This window comes from Poecilia latipinna, unplaced genomic scaffold (assembly GCF_001443285.1).
Source record: "Poecilia latipinna isolate Pla-1442-1.1 unplaced genomic scaffold, P_latipinna-1.0 Scaffold3349, whole genome shotgun sequence".
Taxonomy (NCBI): Eukaryota; Metazoa; Chordata; class Actinopteri; order Cyprinodontiformes; family Poeciliidae; genus Poecilia; species Poecilia latipinna.
This window is the reverse complement of record NW_015115965.1, coordinates 32,054-50,440: the sequence shown is the minus strand read 5'-3', so window position 1 is coordinate 50,440 and position 18,387 is coordinate 32,054. Positions and strand designations below refer to the sequence as shown.

Below are 18,387 nucleotides of genomic sequence, written 5' to 3'. Positions count from 1 at the left end.
TTTTTTACCAGTGTCACATTTTGTGATGGACCGTTGTAGTTTTTAAATCTTTATATAACTTTGATTGTTAGATTTATTGTTTGCGTTATAATTTTCAGGGTTTTTTTTTTTTTTTTTTTTGTCTTTTTGAAGCAGAGCTGACATTTAAATTGTGTGTTATATATGCAAAATTACAAGGATTTGTAGTTTAACCCTTAGCTTAATTAGGTACCACCACAAGTCTATTAACTGACAATAAAATAAAGAATAAAATATAACCAGATTTTATAGCAATATCTTAAATGAAACGTATAATTAAAAAAAAGGTTGGTGATTAAACAACGAAATAGGAATTGAGATCAGGAAAAATTAAACATAATCTTGTTATTTAAGAATGATCTTTGGTATATTGCTATATTATTAAGAAAAACAACTTACGGGTTTGCTAGGGTACACATCAGACAGGTGGGCTTTGAGCTTTTCCACGGTCCAGTTCTGGAAGCAGTTGATTGTCTGGTCATCGTACTTCTGGTTGGGAGCCTTGATAACGAGGATGACAGGACTGTCCACAACACCTTGATCCATGACTCAAAAACATTTGTCTTCAATGAAATATCCAAAGAAAAATCTCTGAGACACGCCTTTCTGCTTCCAGTCCAAATTATTGCAGAAAGTTTCTTACAACGACGGAGGGGGAATTGATATTGTTCACAAGAACGACAGCTGGGAAAGGGGGAAAAACAAACCAAAGTTAGAGAGAAACTATTTTTAAATTCGATGATGATGATGATGAGAACAACCAAAACTACANACAAGCTTGTTTAAAGGCAAAAATTCCTTGATATTGATTTAAAAAAAAAAAAAAAAAAAGGTTTTAATGCAATTGGCAGATTACAGTGCATCACAAAAGTGAGTACACCCCTCACATTCCTGCAAGTATTTAAGTATATCTTTTCATGGGACAACACTGACAACATATAACTCTATATACAACCATTAATGTCTAACCCCGCTATTTCTATAACTGAAGCGCTATGTCTATGGGAAAATAATTTGTCCAAAGTTCTTGAAGGGTTTAATATTTATCTTCCATAAAAAGAAAAGGACATTTCTTAAATAAATAAAAAAAACAAGATAGTCAAAAACAGAAAAGTCAGTTGGATACTGTAAGTCAGTTCCATAACAAACTCTCAAGAATCTGGCTTCTAAAATGTGGCAGCTGTAGATATCATTAACTTTATTTCCAACCAGCCTCTCAAACATGAATGAGGTGTAACAGATATGAGTGGGTTGAAAAAAGAAACAGTGATGAGGTGCTTGTATCATTTAACAGACAAAACGAGTTTGGAAAATTGGTCCGATGTTGTTTGACTTCTATCAGACGAGCACTGATAAAAACTTGCCTCACTGTCCTGTGTGATCTGCACCTCTTCGCCTTGTGGCACCTGGGCGATGTGCAGCTGTCCCTGTGGAATCTGAGACACAAGAGGAAAGGGACACAAGTTTTTTTTTATTTAAAATGCATGATTTTTCTGACAAAGTGTGGAGCCAAAGCCATTAAAACTGGCTTTTAATGAACTCAGTGACTTCGGGATGCAAGTTCAAATAAATGAGAATAATCAGAAGGAGTTACGTGCCAAACAAACACCACCTTAAAATTCAGAAATGTTCAAATAAAGATCACACAATGTGCCTATATAAAGAAATTAAAGAACAGATTAGAATAAAATCACTGCAGCATTTGTAAGGCTTTAGGGTTCTACTAAGCATAAAGCAGCGGTGAACCTTCCTAGGAGTGGCTGGGCACATCAGTTAGTCGTCCAGGAGATGACGAATAACATCTCAACAGCTCTGCAGGGCTTAGTTGGCTCAGTTAAGGTCAAATTTTAAGATCCAACAATAAAAAAAAATAAAAAAAAGAGAGAGTGGAAAATGGCCATGGGAGAGTTCCAAGGCTGTTGTAAAACTAATACAGCATTTGAAAACAAGATCCTACAATCGAATCTGGTGGTGGTAGCATGACGGTCTGGGGCCGATTTGATGCTTTATTACAGGGGTGTCCAAAATCGGTCATCGAGGGCCGGCATCCTGCATGTTTTAGTTCTCTCCCTGGTTTTACACACCTGCCTCAAATGAAGGCTCATTAGAGGCCTAAGGAGAACATTGAGGGAGAGAACTGAAACATGCAGGATGCCGGCCCTCAAGGACCGACTTTGGACACCATGACTTGATGTAGGTAACCATGAACTCTGCTCTCTACTACAAAATACTGAGGAAGAATCTACAGCCATCAGTTTACAACCTCATGCTTAAACATTAATTATATTCCATAATGGCACAAAATGCAGCATTGGTCTCGAATAACAGCATCTGCTTCATTTCAACATACAACTCATTTACCAGACAGTCATTTCATTTAATCTACAAATCGTTTCTGAAGCATGATCCTGCTCAGTCATTTGAAGTTTTAGATGTCTTTCATTGCTTCTTTAGCTCTTACAGGAAGAAAACAAATTCCAGAGTTACTCTTTGTGGGAGAACTGCTCACAACAAGTTTTCTCATAAGGTGTTTAATCTCGCATCTATTGTTGTAGCTCAAGGGATGTTTTAAATTGAATACTTTAGATGATTTCAGGACACTGGGAATTTAGTTTATTTACTTTTTCTTTAACAGCCCACCCATATGTCGCAGTGGGCCTCAATGTGACCTTTGGCCACGGCATGTGTTAATGGCCAATCCATCATTCAGCATCCATTAGTCTTTTATTAATTTATATGTTGGTCAATATTTCCCCAGTGTCACTGTAGTGGGTGGTATGAACTATCCCAGGCCTGCTCTGTGGGACTCCTAAATTAAACTGAAACCCAGGATGTGGGGGACAAATTTTAGAAACTAATATGTAGAGATAAAAAATGAGGTCTTGTAATTAAGAAAATGCTTTCCGAAGGATTTACAGAAAGTGAAAAATGAAACATTTGAGACGCGCCACCTGAACCTGTCCATCCTCACCAATACGATGGAACTGGACCTGTTGATTGGCCAGTGTGTAATGCAGGGTCTGTTGGGTGGCGGTCTCTATTTGAGCAGCTTCATCTGAGATGCCTTCCTCTGTACAAAACAACAAAAAGATGAGTCAGTGTGGAACTTCGGAGCACGCTGGGTGAGCAAGTTCAGTAACCCAGGACAATTATATAGAATCAAATATGAAAGATCTGTAGCCGGAAGGCGTCATAAAATTACAAGATTCCTAAGCTCTCTGGTTGCTGACAGTTCAAGATTTAAACATATCCATGTTCTAGCGACAACATCCTCAGGTTAGTGATGCACTGATAAATAGATTGGTTTTCACTTGATCCGCAAGTGTTTCTATGAATCAAAACTAAGAACTTTTAAACTTTTCAGTCTATAAACATCAACCTCCTGCATAATCCTTACATTCAAGTTTAACAAAAAAACAATCTGACAAATGTCAGGGACACATTCCTTGGATCATAAATGACAATATTTCTGTTATTCTATAATTTTCTGCTAGATTCAAAATTACTACATCTATCAAAGGACTTCAATACTGGCCAAATAAAGCCTGCAAGTCATCCTGAAAAATAAAAATAAAAAAACATTTAGGCAATAAAAGCCAATTTAAATAAAAAAAGAAAAAGATGATCATTGCTACCAAGTGAAGCCAGACTACCTTTCTGTAATATAGTCATTTGTTTTATTTTCCATACACGTCACTACATAATACAGACATTTTGAAGATTAACACTCCCTCTTATCATTCATTATTACAGATGTGTGGTGAATTATATAAAAAAATATGTTTCTCAGTACTTTAGCTGATGAGGGATGGGAGCCCAGACGGCTAATAAAAAAGCTAAAGAGCTTGTTTCACACAAATGAAAATCCTCTTTTTCAGTTCATTAGGATGGAATTTGAGTCGAAACTGAATGATTTGTTTGGTCCCTGTATGTGTGCTGCATCTTGACGGATGTTGCATGTTGAACTAGCATTTGTGTTGAACACACTAGGGTGTGCATGGCTTGAAAAGGCAGGGCCTGACAATCCGCCCCTACGGTAGTATGGGCTCACAGGATATTAGGCTTTCCTCCGTAGGCCTGCTTTTCTCTGGTCAGAGGTGAGAGGTGATAACTCACAGAAAGTGGGAAGTACAGAATGCTTTGTGTATGGACTCTAAACAGCTGCAGTGTTACACTAGATAGCTACACATTGGTTCCGGTTGCATAAATGCGTTTATACAGGAGATAAAATAAGATGTATTTGAATTCACAACCTGTGAAGGTGTTGATCGCATTCAAGTTGTGCTGACAGCAGGAGATGAATGGCTTTCAAAATATAATAAATATATATTTGCACCAGTGGAACTAACAAAACAAGCTGTGAGTTTTTTTTTCATATAAACAGAATCTGGATTTAATTTTTCTGCAACTTGTACATCTGCACACTTTCCCTTTTCAAGACGTCACACTTTCCTACATGCAAATTTCAAGAGCCGTCAAACTTTATTGTCACATTATGCCTAAAACTTAAAAAAAAAAAAAAAAAAAAAAAAAAAGAAATACAGTTATACAGGCACCTGAGATCTATATTTTACCTGCCACCGTACTGCGTGGAGTGCGTTTGGAAAAGCTCTTCACTGCCAGGCTCTGGCCCCGCTGCTTGCGTCTCCAGGCGGTACGACACTTTGAATCAATGCTTTGCTTGATCCGGTACCAGTCTGATTCAGAGATGCCAAATTTGTGGAACAAGTGGCCTGAGGAAATATGGAAACATTACATGTTACAAGTGTATATTGGTCATCTCACCAATGAAGACTTTTTTCAATAATAAAGTGTGAGGTTTGTACCTTTGAATGCCTGCACCAAGTTTACATACACTCACCACAGGGCATAAATCTCATTTCAGATTTTGGAAATTAAATTAATTTTATTAGAACTTTTTATTTTTCCCCAACGTGGAAAAATGATAAACAACTTCACATAGTTTTGAAATGCAACATTATTGTGAAATTTCACTAATCCACATGGCTAAATTTATACGTGCAGGCTCAAATATATTTATATATCCTGAATACAATTTTGTGGAAAGTCCCTGTCCAAGTTCTATGTTAACTGGACCCTTTTGTAGCCATAAACTAGTTTCTAGAGTAATCCTAGGAGGATATTTCACTTTTTTTTTTGGTAAAATTTGTGGAGTTAATTTAAATCTGTTGGCTGTTTTTTATGCTTATCATGAGCAAATGTAAACCACTAACACCATGTGTATGCTAGGGCTGTAGCGGTACACTAAATAGAAAACAGCCAGTAGATAACTTTTAAATTTAATATCTTGTTAAAATAAGTGCCTAAATAATCTTAAAATCTGCATTTGTGAATAATGCAGAATGCAAAAAAATAAATAAATGTGACTCAACATCAATTTTTAACCACCACAAGATCTACAGGTTAAACACAATTTAGTTTAAGTATATAATCAACACATTAGCATTTAAAAAGTGAATGTAACCACTGTCTGAGTCCAGTTTCCGTCTCCACACCTTTTGGCAAGTTAACACAAGCCTAACTGTGACTTTTCCATCTCCCTGCATGGAGATATGTACAGGTGCATTCACTAGATGACTGGGGCCACATTATAAACTGTTAAGAGGGCGAGGGCCAACTGACAGCTCATTTCTATTTGGGTTAGCAACACAGTTATAACCTTTACTACCCGGGGATAGAAAATGAGACGGTGGGGTTATCTGATGGTACTGGTATGACACTATCCAGCAGTCCTTCTGCACCTGATGATCCTGCACAGGCAAGTCAGGCAGGTGCTCTTTCATTCTTATTTTATCTTTTTTTTTTCCTCCCCTTCAAGGAATAATGAGTCAACCAAGAGTGAACTAGCCCTGCTCTTGCCTTTACATACTTCTGTGTCAGACCGAATCCACATGCAACTGCATGAAATGCAAAGGTTCAAAGGGAACACAGGGACGGAAGAAGAAAAACGTCTTTGGGAATAACGCAAATGGAAAACGAAGAAACTCTGGAGGAAAAAAAAAAGATTGTGTAAAGCGAGATTTTTTTTTTTAAACGCCAATTTTAAAATTATACATTTAAATGTTGCATATGGGTACTCACAAGAAACACAAATGTGTGGAAAAGAAACATTTAGAGCTATAAAAGAGAAGTTCAATGCGTGTCCCCAAGTTGACCTCTGCACAGCTGGTCAAGTGGCCTGAAGTGGGTGTGAAAGACAGATCTTTATCTACAGCAAATGGTGAGTAAAGAGGTACATGGAGGTCTGGGAGGAGGGGACATTGAACAATGTCCAACTGAAGTGAGATGCACTTTAGATACACAACGTGAAAAATAAGCACTGAACATGTTAATGTTTTCCTCAGTAAAAATATCTCTATTGAGGCTATAAACACGAAACACGCATCAGCTGTAAATAAGAACCCAATGATTCCAGACATCCAAAGAAATAAAAACTGATTAAATTACGGGTAATGAAGTAGAATGACAGAGAATAAGCACTGAACACATCCAAAATGTATTCAATGCTCGGCAGAAAAGCCCTATTTGGTAGCAAAACCTCAAGACGTCTCTCTTATGGAGAAACTAATGGAATACTCAGCTGGTAATGGCCCATTCTTCTTCACAAACTGTTAAATGTTTAAAGGCCTCTGGGCCTCTTCTATGCTCTCTGAGCTTCAGTTCTTTTAATAGATTTTCAGTTGTGTTCATGTATGGTAGTTAACTCAATTATTCTAGCAGATATTCTGAAATCAACTAACATCTACAGATTTTTAGCAGACTGTCTTGGCGCATTTTCCTATTCATCCTGCTTTCAATTATACCTCTAAACACGGTATGTGGAATGACAAAGAGTTCAATTTTGTAGAACTGTGGCAGTTAGCAAAGCTGACTGCCACAGTTCTGTCTATATACCAGAGTATATTCCTCCAGTATTTTGTTGCTTTGTTCAAATGTTGTGCAGCAAACATTGAATAAGCTTCAGCATGATTTTTCTTCATAAGCTATACAGCGAATGTTGGATCTGTTGTGGTTCAGTGTGTTACCAGATTCCATGAAAGAAAAACTGCTCATGCTAATTCCAGGTGTTTCTAAAGCTCTTTCCAAGTGCACTTCTGATATTGGACAAGTTTTGTCGTTCATGTTTTGACACCTCTGTCAGAAACCATCCCAGGAGCACCAGGTCACGGGCTGCATTGAGGTGAAATGATTTTCTTTCCACTTCACGATTATTGCTCCAACATTTCTCACAGGGCATTTTCAGAAGTGTAGAAATACATCTGAAACCATCAGTATGCTCTTCAACAATAAACACTAAGGTTTTGAGAGAGCTCATTGATTTTCATGAGATGTTTCTTGTGCGATTCCTGGGTAATAAGAAGACTTTTAAAACAGGGCATTAGTAAGGACTCAACCGGCTGAACTTAACTTCATATGACAGAGAGCAGGATTGTTTTCTAAAAACTTCCCATGCCTTCATACCTACTTTTCTTAATGCGTTCAATACTTACTCAGAGTCATTCTACTTTAATTCACGCAACTTAATTTATTGATCTATTTGTTTGGATTTCTTTTGATGTGTGAATTACTTGGTTTGGTACCAACATATGGTTTGAGTATTATGTCAATAGTCTCATTCAAAATGTATCTACACGATTTGTTCAATACTTACTCTCTGGCTTTATGCCTCATTATGTCATGAAGGAATATTTCATTGAACTATTTAAAAGAGACATAAACTGTTAGAACATGTTACAGCTGATGACACTGCTATTACGACAGCATTATGAGACTTATAAATACAAAAGTCTATTTCTAAAAGAGTCACTAAAGATAAATCTGTCAACCACTGAAGGCCCAGCTCTTCTCAAAGACCTACTGAATTGAGAGCGACTCCATTAACATCTTTCAACCAGACATGTGCATGTCATTTAGAGTTCGGTATGTACTAAAATGTGGTGCACATTAATGCGTGTATGGTATGATGAATGCATGTTGTTGTAAGCCGCCATGGGAATACAGACTGTGGTCTGTTTCAAAGATCCATTCAACTCTACCCTGAAACGGAACAGGGACGAAATGTGGGAAGGTCTCAGAGAGTTAGTTTATTCCTACAAGAATTTCAAACTACATTTTACAACCTTTTACTTCTACTTTACAGAAATAATGTGGTAATCATAAAACAGAGGGTGGTCTGGGCCATTTCAGAAGGTGATATTTTCTGTTTAACCATCACAGAAACTGTAAGAAGTACAAATCAGAATCACCTGCAAATTCAGTGGCCTTTTATATGAAAAATGCCAAAAGGTTTCCTCTACTCATATTTAATTAAGTGTTTTGGACTTCTTTTCACTATACACTCTGAAAAGAAGGTGAAGAATTAGATGATGCAATGACATGTCAGTAGTAAAACTAAAAATCCTCCCAAGTTACACTGTATGCAACAGGAAAAGCTATTTGGCCTCCTTGAAGGAACACTGTATCAACTGTCAAAAATGACACTCCCTTCATCATGCAGCAGCGCCATTTCACATCAAGTGGTACTGCTGGATTGCATAAAGGTTATAAAAGGAGGAGGACTCCCTTCTTGTTATTCACCTTAATCTCACTTCAGCATCTAGATGGTTGAAACCTGGACACACTTGGGTGAGACCAAACCACTATTGCCTCTAACGCACATAAAAACTGCTTTGGCAAGGACTGCTGTTCTGGAAACCTATGACCACAATCTTAGATGTTCAGATGTTCTGTTTAACCACCACGAACTGCTAAGATGGTGCAGCTCAGATGCACCTTTGAGACATTTTCCAAAAGGACCTTTTGGGATGCCTAACACTTCTGGGATCTCATATATGCAAGTTAAGGTATTGTGAACCATTTCTCAGAGCCTCCTCTACCTTCTGCTTGAGGTAACGTGAAGTAAAGTGATGTAGTCCCCTGTCAATCATAAACCAGCAACGTTTTATGACTTACATCGGATGCCATAGATCATAAGAGGGTCTAGTTGCTTCTTTCCATGTTTCCCTTGCCCGGAGAGATTTGACATTGCCTGGACCTCCCGGTGGAATAGGTAGTCCAGCAGTGTCAGAGCCATTTTCTCTGCCGTGCGGCAGTTTGTGCTGATATAAAGCATGTCAGACGGAGAAATTGGACAGCGAACCCGCATCTCTGAGTTGTTTTCATCTCCCAACCAAGTGCCTTCTGGATAATCTTCTAAAAAAGTAAGAGAAGAGAAACAGAAAGGAATCAAGAGAAAAGGAAAGGAAAGGCACTTCTTGAAGCACAAGCCTCAATGTTCTGCTGCAGTAAATCCATGCGAGATGTGAAGCACTAAGGAAAACCTGTCTAGATCCCTATATAAATAAATATAAAAGCTTAATTTATATGTTCCACTATAGGATTTAATCACAGGTTGACAAATATTACAAAAGGTACGCCGAGTCAACATAAGATTATGTAATACAACAGCACCTCCATGTGGTTGTATAAAATAACTGATTCAATTCCAGATCTGAATTATGTGGTGTTATAGCTCTCTACTGCTTACCACTTTTACACCATATAACACAAATGGTACCATGTTAGCAGTGCTGACTGCCACAATTCCATCTATATACCAAAAAGCTGAAATAAAGGGTAGCTTTGTTGATGTAAAAATGAAGCTGCAAACTTTAAGCCAAGTCCCTTAGAGTTAAGCGTCAACACGCTAAGACAACAACATGAATATGAAAACCAGTTAAAATAGTCACGTTACCCCTTTCAAAACAAAACACTGAAAAAAAGATCTACATATGTGGTTTTTTGAAAATTCAGTCATTGACATCAATGCTGTAGTAGTTAATGCTTATATGGGTTTCGCTGCTAAAACGAAATAGATGATGCAAAGATGCAGGCCAACATAAAGCACTGGAAGGAACAACAATAATATCATGAAGATCATTATTATTATTTAGCAGAAAAATGAAAACCAAACGTTTTAAGCTTATTTTATTGGTTGTAATATTTTAAGTCTCTATACTTTTTAAGTCTGTCTTAATCCTGGAAGCCTACCTTGGGGCCAGGGGTTGCAAATAAGCTATTGCTACAAACCTGTTTAATGTTTTTGCCCCTGTTAAACAAACACATTTAACAAAAAGCTTAGGTTTTTTCAGCACAGTAATATTTTAGAGCTAAATGTTGAGATTCTTTGTTTGAAGACAAAAAGAAAGAAAAAAAAAATCACAGAAGTTTGTAATCACACAAATAATTTAAAAATTTTACTGAGAACGGTAATCATTTGTTTTCTTTGTGTTAGTGACTATCCTAATCAAGACTTATTAAACTTTCTGTGCCTAAGCACAAATTAATCCCGCCTCCAACATAATCAATCCATTCATTCAAATCCATTCACGGCCGTAAAAGCAGCAAAATAAAAACATTAAATATAAAGGGTGAGGGTAGATTGATATTTCTGCGTTAACAGACTAGGTCTTACCTTCTGCATTGAGTGTGATGAGTGTGACATTTTGACCATTTTGTGCACCGCCTGACTGACCACTGTTGGAAACAGAGTCACTGGCCTCTGAGCCGCTCTCTTGTTCCTCTTGACTCTCTTCAGCACCCGGCACTTTAACCAGAATGGTATTCTGTCGCCTCCTGGCCACTGTGCTGCAAAACCAAAATAAGGTATTTGACACGCTGATGCATCCCAGTTGTAACAGGCTAGATATACTGGGCAAGAGGATGACTGTTGTTTTAATTTAGGGCTTGTAAAAACTAGGGGTGTACCGATTACAGTTTTGTAGCTCATCACCAATTACCAATCCTTAAAAAGCCTGACCTACCGATTCCGATTTCGGCCGATACCTTTTTTTTTTTTTGCCTGAAATTTTGCTAAATATAGCAATTTTGATAAATATAGCAATTTTGCTAAATATAGCAAGAAAGAGTTGGCAATAGCGGAGTGACTATTGTTAACTGCAAACTTGCAGACATGAGCAAGTTTGTCAGTCAAACCTCTCACATAGCAGAGCAATAAAGGGCAGTGGTTTATTTTTAGACCTTTGCTCAGATAGATAGGATGGGGGTGGAGGACAAGATCGGCATCCCATACAGACGCGGAGCTATAAGGGTGGCTCGGGAGGAATGGTTTCAAGTCGCTTTAATGTCTGATTATCGACGGAGAAAGTGCGCCCTCGCCTGTTCAGAAAGGTGTATCCCTCAATGGAATATATAGTAGTCAGTCCCAGTGACTCACTCACGGTTTAGCCAATATGCTTCCTTGGTAAAAATCAAATGAGAACCCTCCCCCCACCCCAACAGAGCAGGTGATACACGTGAGGGGCCCGGTCATTGGCCCCGCCCCCCGGCCCGACGCCGACGGTCACATACAAGTATCAGCAAGTCACCAATCTCCCAAGACTAAGGAAATCTGTGCCAATTAATCGGGACACCCCTAGGACACACTTCTAGTTCTGAAGTGATTTTAATGGTGGAAACAACCAAACTTACCACTTAACACTAAATTCATTGTGAACTCCCTCTAATCCAGGGTCAAAACTATACATATTGTCTCAAATATATACAATCTCACCAATATTTGTTGTTGGGTTGTAGCCAGTCTTAGACTTCTGGCATATCCGTGGATGGATATTAATCTCATGTCTTTGCAGTATTGGTAGAGTTTATTATAGCACATTGGTTTTCTGGGACAGACTTGGCTTTTAGCCAACTAGACTTCAAGGGTCTTTCCAGACATATGAAGTTAATTCCTCCAGTTTTTATGTTTGTTTGGAATAACTGTCCTGTAGAAAAACCCAATTGTGTTGCTGTTGATTTGAGGTAACATAGTTGGTTAAATGCTGGTGGGTTTGAAAGCTTAAACTTGACCTTTACAAACATGGTTCTCATCACTGACATAAACCTTTTCTCCCTTAAACATCTGAATAGTGGATCTGAGCAGTTAGTTATTTCAGTCAAGCCCAAAGGTGTCAAATTTGAAGCAGGGGGCAGCCCAATGTTGAGTCACTGAATGTGGACAGCACCTCCCAGTTTACAGTCAAATTCAATAAAATAGCAAATTTTAAAAACAAGTGTTGACTAAAATGTTGTACAATTTCATCAAAGAGAAATAAAACAGCATGTAGAATAAAACTGTAATAAAAAGAATAAATTCACTTTTAGTCCCTGAAGGGACACACTGAACTATTTTTTATCATCACAGGGATAATAAGCTTCATTCCTTCTAATCAATTTCTTTCAACAGAGGTTAACAGTTTGAGAAAGTTTCCATACTGGTACCAGTACAACGAATATCATTGAACAAAGAAGAGGGGAGTAAAAAAAATAAAAAAATACTAATTATTCATACTCAATCAGCTGATGTTCTCCAAACATCCATCAGGTTTATGGATGTTTGGGGAACATCCATCAACCAGTGATATCAAAATGTATGGAATCATTCTGCAAAAAAAAAAAAAAAAATCAGAATGATAATTTCTACAATAATATTTCTGTCAGCTGTAAAACCACCAAACATAGGAAACAAGGGCTGATTATGGGTTGAGGGTATTAATTTAGCCATCTCTCCTATCTCCTGAAGCTCTTTGTTTCCTTTTTTTACAAAGCTCTGTGAGTTACTGCATGAAGTTCGCTCCTGACCTATCAATGTAACAATCTAACACAACTGTTCTTAGCACAGCTTTAAACACACGAAGCGTTATGTATTTCATCCATACTGACATTAAAATCACCCAAAAAGACAGTCCCTAGCAGCCTATTGCCAGCAAAGTTCTGTAACGTTAAAACTTTTAAGACAGACAAACACATTTATAGATAAATATCAGCGGACCTCTGACATACAGATAAATATAAATGCAAGCTGCTTACTTGCTGAGCAGATTTTCAAGAGGAGTGTCTTCCTGGTTTAATCCCTTTGTGTGTTCTCTGCTAACAATCACATTTGTTTGTGGGACAACGCTGAAAAAAAAAAAAAGATCGAAACAGACATGTATAAAGAAAAATACAAGATTAAAGCACAAAAATGATTGAAAAAAAAAAAAAAACACTTGAGATTTTACCATCGAACTTTGTTCCAAGTTTGAGTGGCGCCCTGAGGAGAACCTGCAACCATAGGAACTTGTACGGGGCTCTTTGCACAGGGAGCCATGCTGTCAAGTTTGCGGACAAGGACTTTGCACGTTGCGTCTAAGGACTGTAGCTTTGACTCAATTCCTTCCAGGCGCTGGCTAATCGACTCAGTGAATGAAACCAGAAGATTCTGGGTATAGAAACGGTAAAGAAATTCATGCATTTGATCAATCCAACAGGAAAATTTAAAATAAAGTCTAGATGTTATAAGAACCATGACTGGTGATTTATTAGTACCTTAATAAAAGATAGTTCTTGATTACTGTTGTTGTTGTCCTGACTGCTGCTTAGTTTCCTCTTTTTCTTCTGTGTCCTTTCTTCACCGTCTTCAGTACTGTCCAGCAAATCTGCAATAGATCAAATCCAGAGAAATTGCCAAAACATTTTAGCTAGTGCCAAAAACCTGGTTTCATCGCTTTGAACAGAGAGACGAAAGCGCTGAGTAAGTCACCGATCAATAAATGCAGAAGAGATGTGTCTCTACACAGCATCCTTACCACTACGGCCATCCTGGTTAAACTCCTCCACTGTTATTTGTACTATTTCATCCAGCACTTGTCCAGACATTGTTCACAGCTGAAATAAGACAATGAGAAAATATTTATCGTCAGCATATTGTTGCACAGTTTGTAACTTTAAGACAAACGAGTTTTTATGTCTAGGCTTTAACCAGACCTCCGTTTCAAAGACCTACAGCTATTTCCAACCCAGAATAAGTTCAGCCTTATTCTGAACTCACACTGCAATATGATCACACCTGGACATCTCTAAAAGCACTACCTTACAAAAGCATTCAAATCTTTTAATATTTTTGATATTTTATTACTTTATAATCAGAAACTTCAATGTATTTTGGGGGGATTTGTGTAATGGATAAAGTGGAGCATAATTGTGAAGGAATGAAATTGACACTTTTGAAAAGTTTTAATGAATAAAGATCTGAAAAGTGTGCCAAGCATTGGGATTCAGTTATTTACTTTAACACTCCCAAACACAGTCTAATTACCTCCAGAAGTGATATCAGTAAATAGATTTTATGCGAGTTTATTCTACGAATAATAATAATAATGCAGCTATTCACTAAAAATCTACAGAGGTTTGTCTTAGAACATCAGTGAACAGCTAGAATCATGTAAAGAAGCAATCACACACCATACTTTTTATAATTTTATTTACAAACTTTAACAAACTATGACTCATTTCCCTTCCACATCGTAATCATGGTCTATTTTGTGCTGATCTATCAAAGACATTCTATAAAAATGCACCAACGTTTTTGGCTGTGTCAAGGCAATACTTAAGTTGTATGAAGGTGCAATGAAGTTGTAATTAACTTTTTTGAAAGTAATGGTGGAGTGGACACGACGTGTGACGATTGTTGGTCTGCAGTAGAGGACTGCTATTTCAAAAAAGCTTTTTAAATAAGAATGCTATATCAGATATAAACTCTGGACTGAATTTAGAAAGTAATTTATATAAATAGTAAAAACTAAACATGAATTTGTTTGATTTACTCATGTGAAAGACCCAGGCAAAAAGAGAACATACATAATCATACATACAACATATCTGTATACGATGTATTTCAAAGCAGTTTTCAGTTGTTTCAGAAAAGCTCTGGCTTCGATCGACAAATGTGCCTGAACAATTCGACACAGATCTTTTGCATTAAACAAAAATCTAAGTCATAATTTATTTGACTTTGTTTTGTTTTTTTAAATTGCATAACACGGCTGTGTGTTGCCGTGTCTGTGCACGGACATTGTGTGGCTTAATGTACTTGGCAATGATAGATGGTTACATCTTGTAGTTTGCAGATATTTGGCAATGTTTGGCAAATTGCAGATATTTGGCAATGTTTTGTGGCCGTAATGTTGTGGTTGATACCTACGAATGCAATTAAGGACATTCAGCAGTAAAAATGTTGAATATAGAAGTCTGACAAAATATTGGGTCCCTGACAAATTATGTTTCTGGATCCATATCTAACTTGCAGTTAGTTATATAGGTAGTTCTGAAAACTACAGAAAAGGTCCATGCTGCAGCTTATCTGTTTAAAAAAATATATATAACAGATGGGGGCGGGGGATGTTTATTGAACTAAATAAGACTTATACCACATAATACAAACATTGGTCATAAAAAGTCTAAGTATATTATATGTATATAAAACTTTACAGAAACCGCCTGCAAAAAAAATCAACACTTACATAATTTATACATGAAAAACTTGTCTTAATTGCAGAGTAATAAAAGGTAGTAGGCCTAAGTATATTTTAAATACATGTTTTCTTGCTTCCATGTTCAAATAAAAAATAAACACATATGAGCACATTGAACTTAGTAACAGTGCTGGACTTTGCGTATTATTGGGTTATTTTTTGTCAACTGTCCGTACTGAACCTGCCTTGCATTGTATTACCAACAAATTAAGCTCTTACCATCAGTAAATAGAATCAGGTCTTTTGACAAAGCCTTATTTTAAAATTTTTTCTTTTAAAATAGATCTCCAGAGTTAAGATTTGGGGCTAACAGAGTGCGCGGGTACTCTACAACCAACCGGAGTATGGGCGGAAAATTAACATGCACTACTCGTGTGTTGTTAATGTTGTAACGATGGTAAATTTGCCAATGTTTCTACATTTGCATTGCCTATCAAAGCCAAAACCAGACCCGTAGCTAGCGGCTAATGTTAGCAGGAGCGCCACAATCCTGTTTGTGAGCCGCCTTGCTAACAGCAAAGCTAAGGAGTGAAACCAAACGCTATTTAGGCTAGCTTAGTAGTTAGGATGCTATGGGGCCTAAAGGCCGCTGGACTGTAACACAAGAATCACAGAAAGTTAAAAACAGCAAACAAATGACATTTTAACTCTGCATCCTCGACCCTAGCTCTCACACAGCGACATGCACCGTGTAAGATTGGGTTATATTACCGTGTGAATGACGAATTCTCGTGTTGTTTGTAGAGATTCCGATAACGGCGTCGTTCCTCGCGAGAGATGGAGCCTGTGCCTCTACCTGGCTGCTCCTTCACTCTGCTCAGCAGTCTGCAGGGGCCGCACTAAACATTCAGAGCCGCTTGATCGAGAGGAAGGTTAGGGACCATCTAATCGTAGCTGTAAAGACTATGTAATGCTCTTTAGAATGTTGATTATTTAATAATGTCGATAAATATCAACTGCATGCCTTAATTTTATTTATGTTACCACATAAGATGTTTGCTTAGAGCAGGGATGCCAAAGTCGGTTTTCTTAGACCTTCTAATGAGCCATCATTTGATCCAGGTGCACCAGGGAGAACTAAACCATGCAGGATCCCGACTTTGGGCACCTGCTTAAAGTGCTCTTTATGCTTTTCAAGAATCGATCTATAATTCCAGGTGGTTGCGTTTGCAGTTTTTTCTTTTTTTTTCTTTTTTGAGAATGTTAGGGAGACATTCTCTCCCTAACATTTCTGCTAAAGGTTGTAAAAGTTGTACTTTACAACCCTTAGAAAATGTAGGTCAATATATTACCTAAATGTTCTTAAAAGGGTTAAATAAGAAAATACAGCCTTAGATAATTTACTAAGCTATGTGGTGACAGTCGTTCTAAACGAGAATATATATTTAGTGTATTTTTCAATATTCTGTTTAAAGTACACTGTAACGAAATCTCATTTGACTTTAAGAACCAGCAGGAGGTCATTAAGTTATGTCTGATCAGGGGTCATTCTCTGACAGCCTTGTCAATATGGCATTGTGTGCTATGGGTATAATATAACAGCTCTAAATGAAAATGAGAATGGAGCATTTTAATGACCACTATCTTCATAATTAAATTTGTAATCTACAACGCAGTCAGGTAGCACGCGATGACTTTAGCTTAGTGGGAATGAAATGTTTGTTTACTAATTAGAAAATGAAGTAGAAATGAACAAATTGGCAAGGCGTGAGTATGAAATGGACGAATTTGCAAATGCACAAATTTACCTTGTGCTGCTAGAACAAACACTGTCTCGGGAAAACAGCAGACGATAAACGTCGGTGTGTTTGACACAGAACCCAGAACTCGCAATTTTAAGCTGAATTAGCCATATCCATTGTATTAACAAGTCTCGGTTTGTTGCATTTTCGACGAGGACGTAAGGAAATAATCACCAATAGAGAACACGTGTAGACACACCATCTTTCAAAGAGAATAGTTGTTGCTCAGCTGTCCGTCTCGGGCCAGTGGCGCAATGGATAACGCGTCTGACTACGGATCAGAAGATTCTAGGTTCGACTCCTGGCTGGCTCGAATATTTTTCTTTTTGTACAATTTTTTTTGTCAGTGTTAGGTTTTGTACATTACGTTTGGCAGTCTTCACAGACGAAAATCAGATTCGTGTCGAGATAGAGAGACGGTAACGTGACGAGGTGGTGAAAGGTAAGACCTAGTAGGTCCTGCATTCACCATAAACAACTTTTAAACTATTTTAGTCAATTTTATTTATAATGCCCTGTATATATAAATTGAAATCTCAAAGGGCACATTCACTCACTATTGATGGCAAGATACTGGATTGTAGCTACAGCTGCCCTAGGGCCGTGTGACTGTCAGTAAGCAGTAGCATAAAAAGTGCATCCATTTAAATACAGTAGTTACTGCTGTACATGTTTTCATGCTTCCATAAAGCTAGCTACCTATGAATTTTACACACATAAAATCAAGAATAATTGCCTTCACTTATTGGTCTTTGATTTGACTATCACACAGTCTTATTATGACAGAAAAGGGATGTTTACTACCCATTACCTTTGTGCAGATAAACATGTGGTAGTTGCCAACCATCACTGTTTCATGTAACAGGTTGTGAGGTCAGCAGCAGGCCTTGATCCAGCGCTCGCATTTTTCCAGAGTCCGTTTGAGTTTGAGAACAGAATAAAATCCTCAGGGTAATGGCTGTCCCTACTGAAATCATTTGACCATACATTTGTTGCGAAATCTCTATGACAAAGACTTTTGGGACAATGTAGCCTCCAGAAAATTTTGTTATGTTCACAACTTTCACAATAAGTTTTGCTGGATGATAAATTGTGCCAAAAGTTATCGCGATAACCAATTATATTGTTTTAATACCATTTACAATTAATATAATGGCAATAGCACAATAATGCAAGAACATATTTTCAAACTTTAAATTCTAATGAACATTGAACACTGGAACTGGAAGGCATTTAAAATATCCAAAATAAATAAAAAGAATCTATAAATAAAATGA

At 37.4% G+C, this 18,387-nt stretch overlaps 1 protein-coding gene and 1 non-coding gene across 4 annotated transcripts; one reads left to right on the top strand and one right to left on the bottom strand.

Annotated features, from left to right (window-relative positions):
• Positions 1–843: 843 nt before the first annotated feature.
• banp (BTG3 associated nuclear protein) lies at positions 844–16,459 on the bottom strand. 3 transcript variants are annotated; one of them, XM_015023582.1, is made up of 10 exons: positions 16,080–16,459; positions 13,598–13,722; positions 13,384–13,493; positions 13,077–13,276; positions 12,886–12,975; positions 10,493–10,665; positions 8,992–9,231; positions 4,593–4,751; positions 2,967–3,088; positions 844–1,454 (listed from the first exon to the last, which is right to left on the bottom strand). In XM_015023582.1, the coding sequence occupies exons 2-10, from the start codon at positions 13,653–13,655 to the stop codon at positions 1,302–1,304; spliced, it is 1,305 nt and encodes a 434-aa protein (XP_014879068.1). In that variant the 5' UTR covers positions 13,656–13,722; positions 16,080–16,459; the 3' UTR covers positions 844–1,301. The 3 variants fall into 3 exon arrangements, with proteins under 3 accessions (XP_014879068.1, XP_014879066.1, XP_014879067.1); XM_015023580.1 differs by having other exon boundaries at positions 13,644–13,722; positions 16,080–16,454; XM_015023581.1 differs by lacking the exon at positions 16,080–16,459 and adding an exon at positions 15,588–16,058 and having other exon boundaries at positions 13,644–13,722.
• An 891-nt stretch (positions 16,460–17,350) lies between these two features.
• Positions 17,351–17,423, top strand: trnar-acg (transfer RNA arginine (anticodon ACG)). Its single transcript has one exon. It is a non-coding gene; the product is annotated as a tRNA-Arg (tRNA).
• Positions 17,424–18,387: the final 964 nt, after the last annotated feature.

Bases quoted from the DNA above. Each gene is read 5' to 3' on its own strand.
- banp (XM_015023580.1), bottom strand. From the start codon at position 13,713: ATGTCTGGACAAGTGCTGGATGAAATAGTACAAATAACAGTGGAGGAG. The intron at 13,494-13,643 runs GTAAGGATGCTG...GATCTATTGCAG, and splicing joins TAACCAGGATGGCCGTAGTG to ATTTGCTGGACAGTACTGAA. The intron at 4,752-8,991 runs GTAAGTCATAAA...ATATTTCCTCAG, and splicing joins TATGATCTATGGCATCCGAT to GCCACTTGTTCCACAAATTT.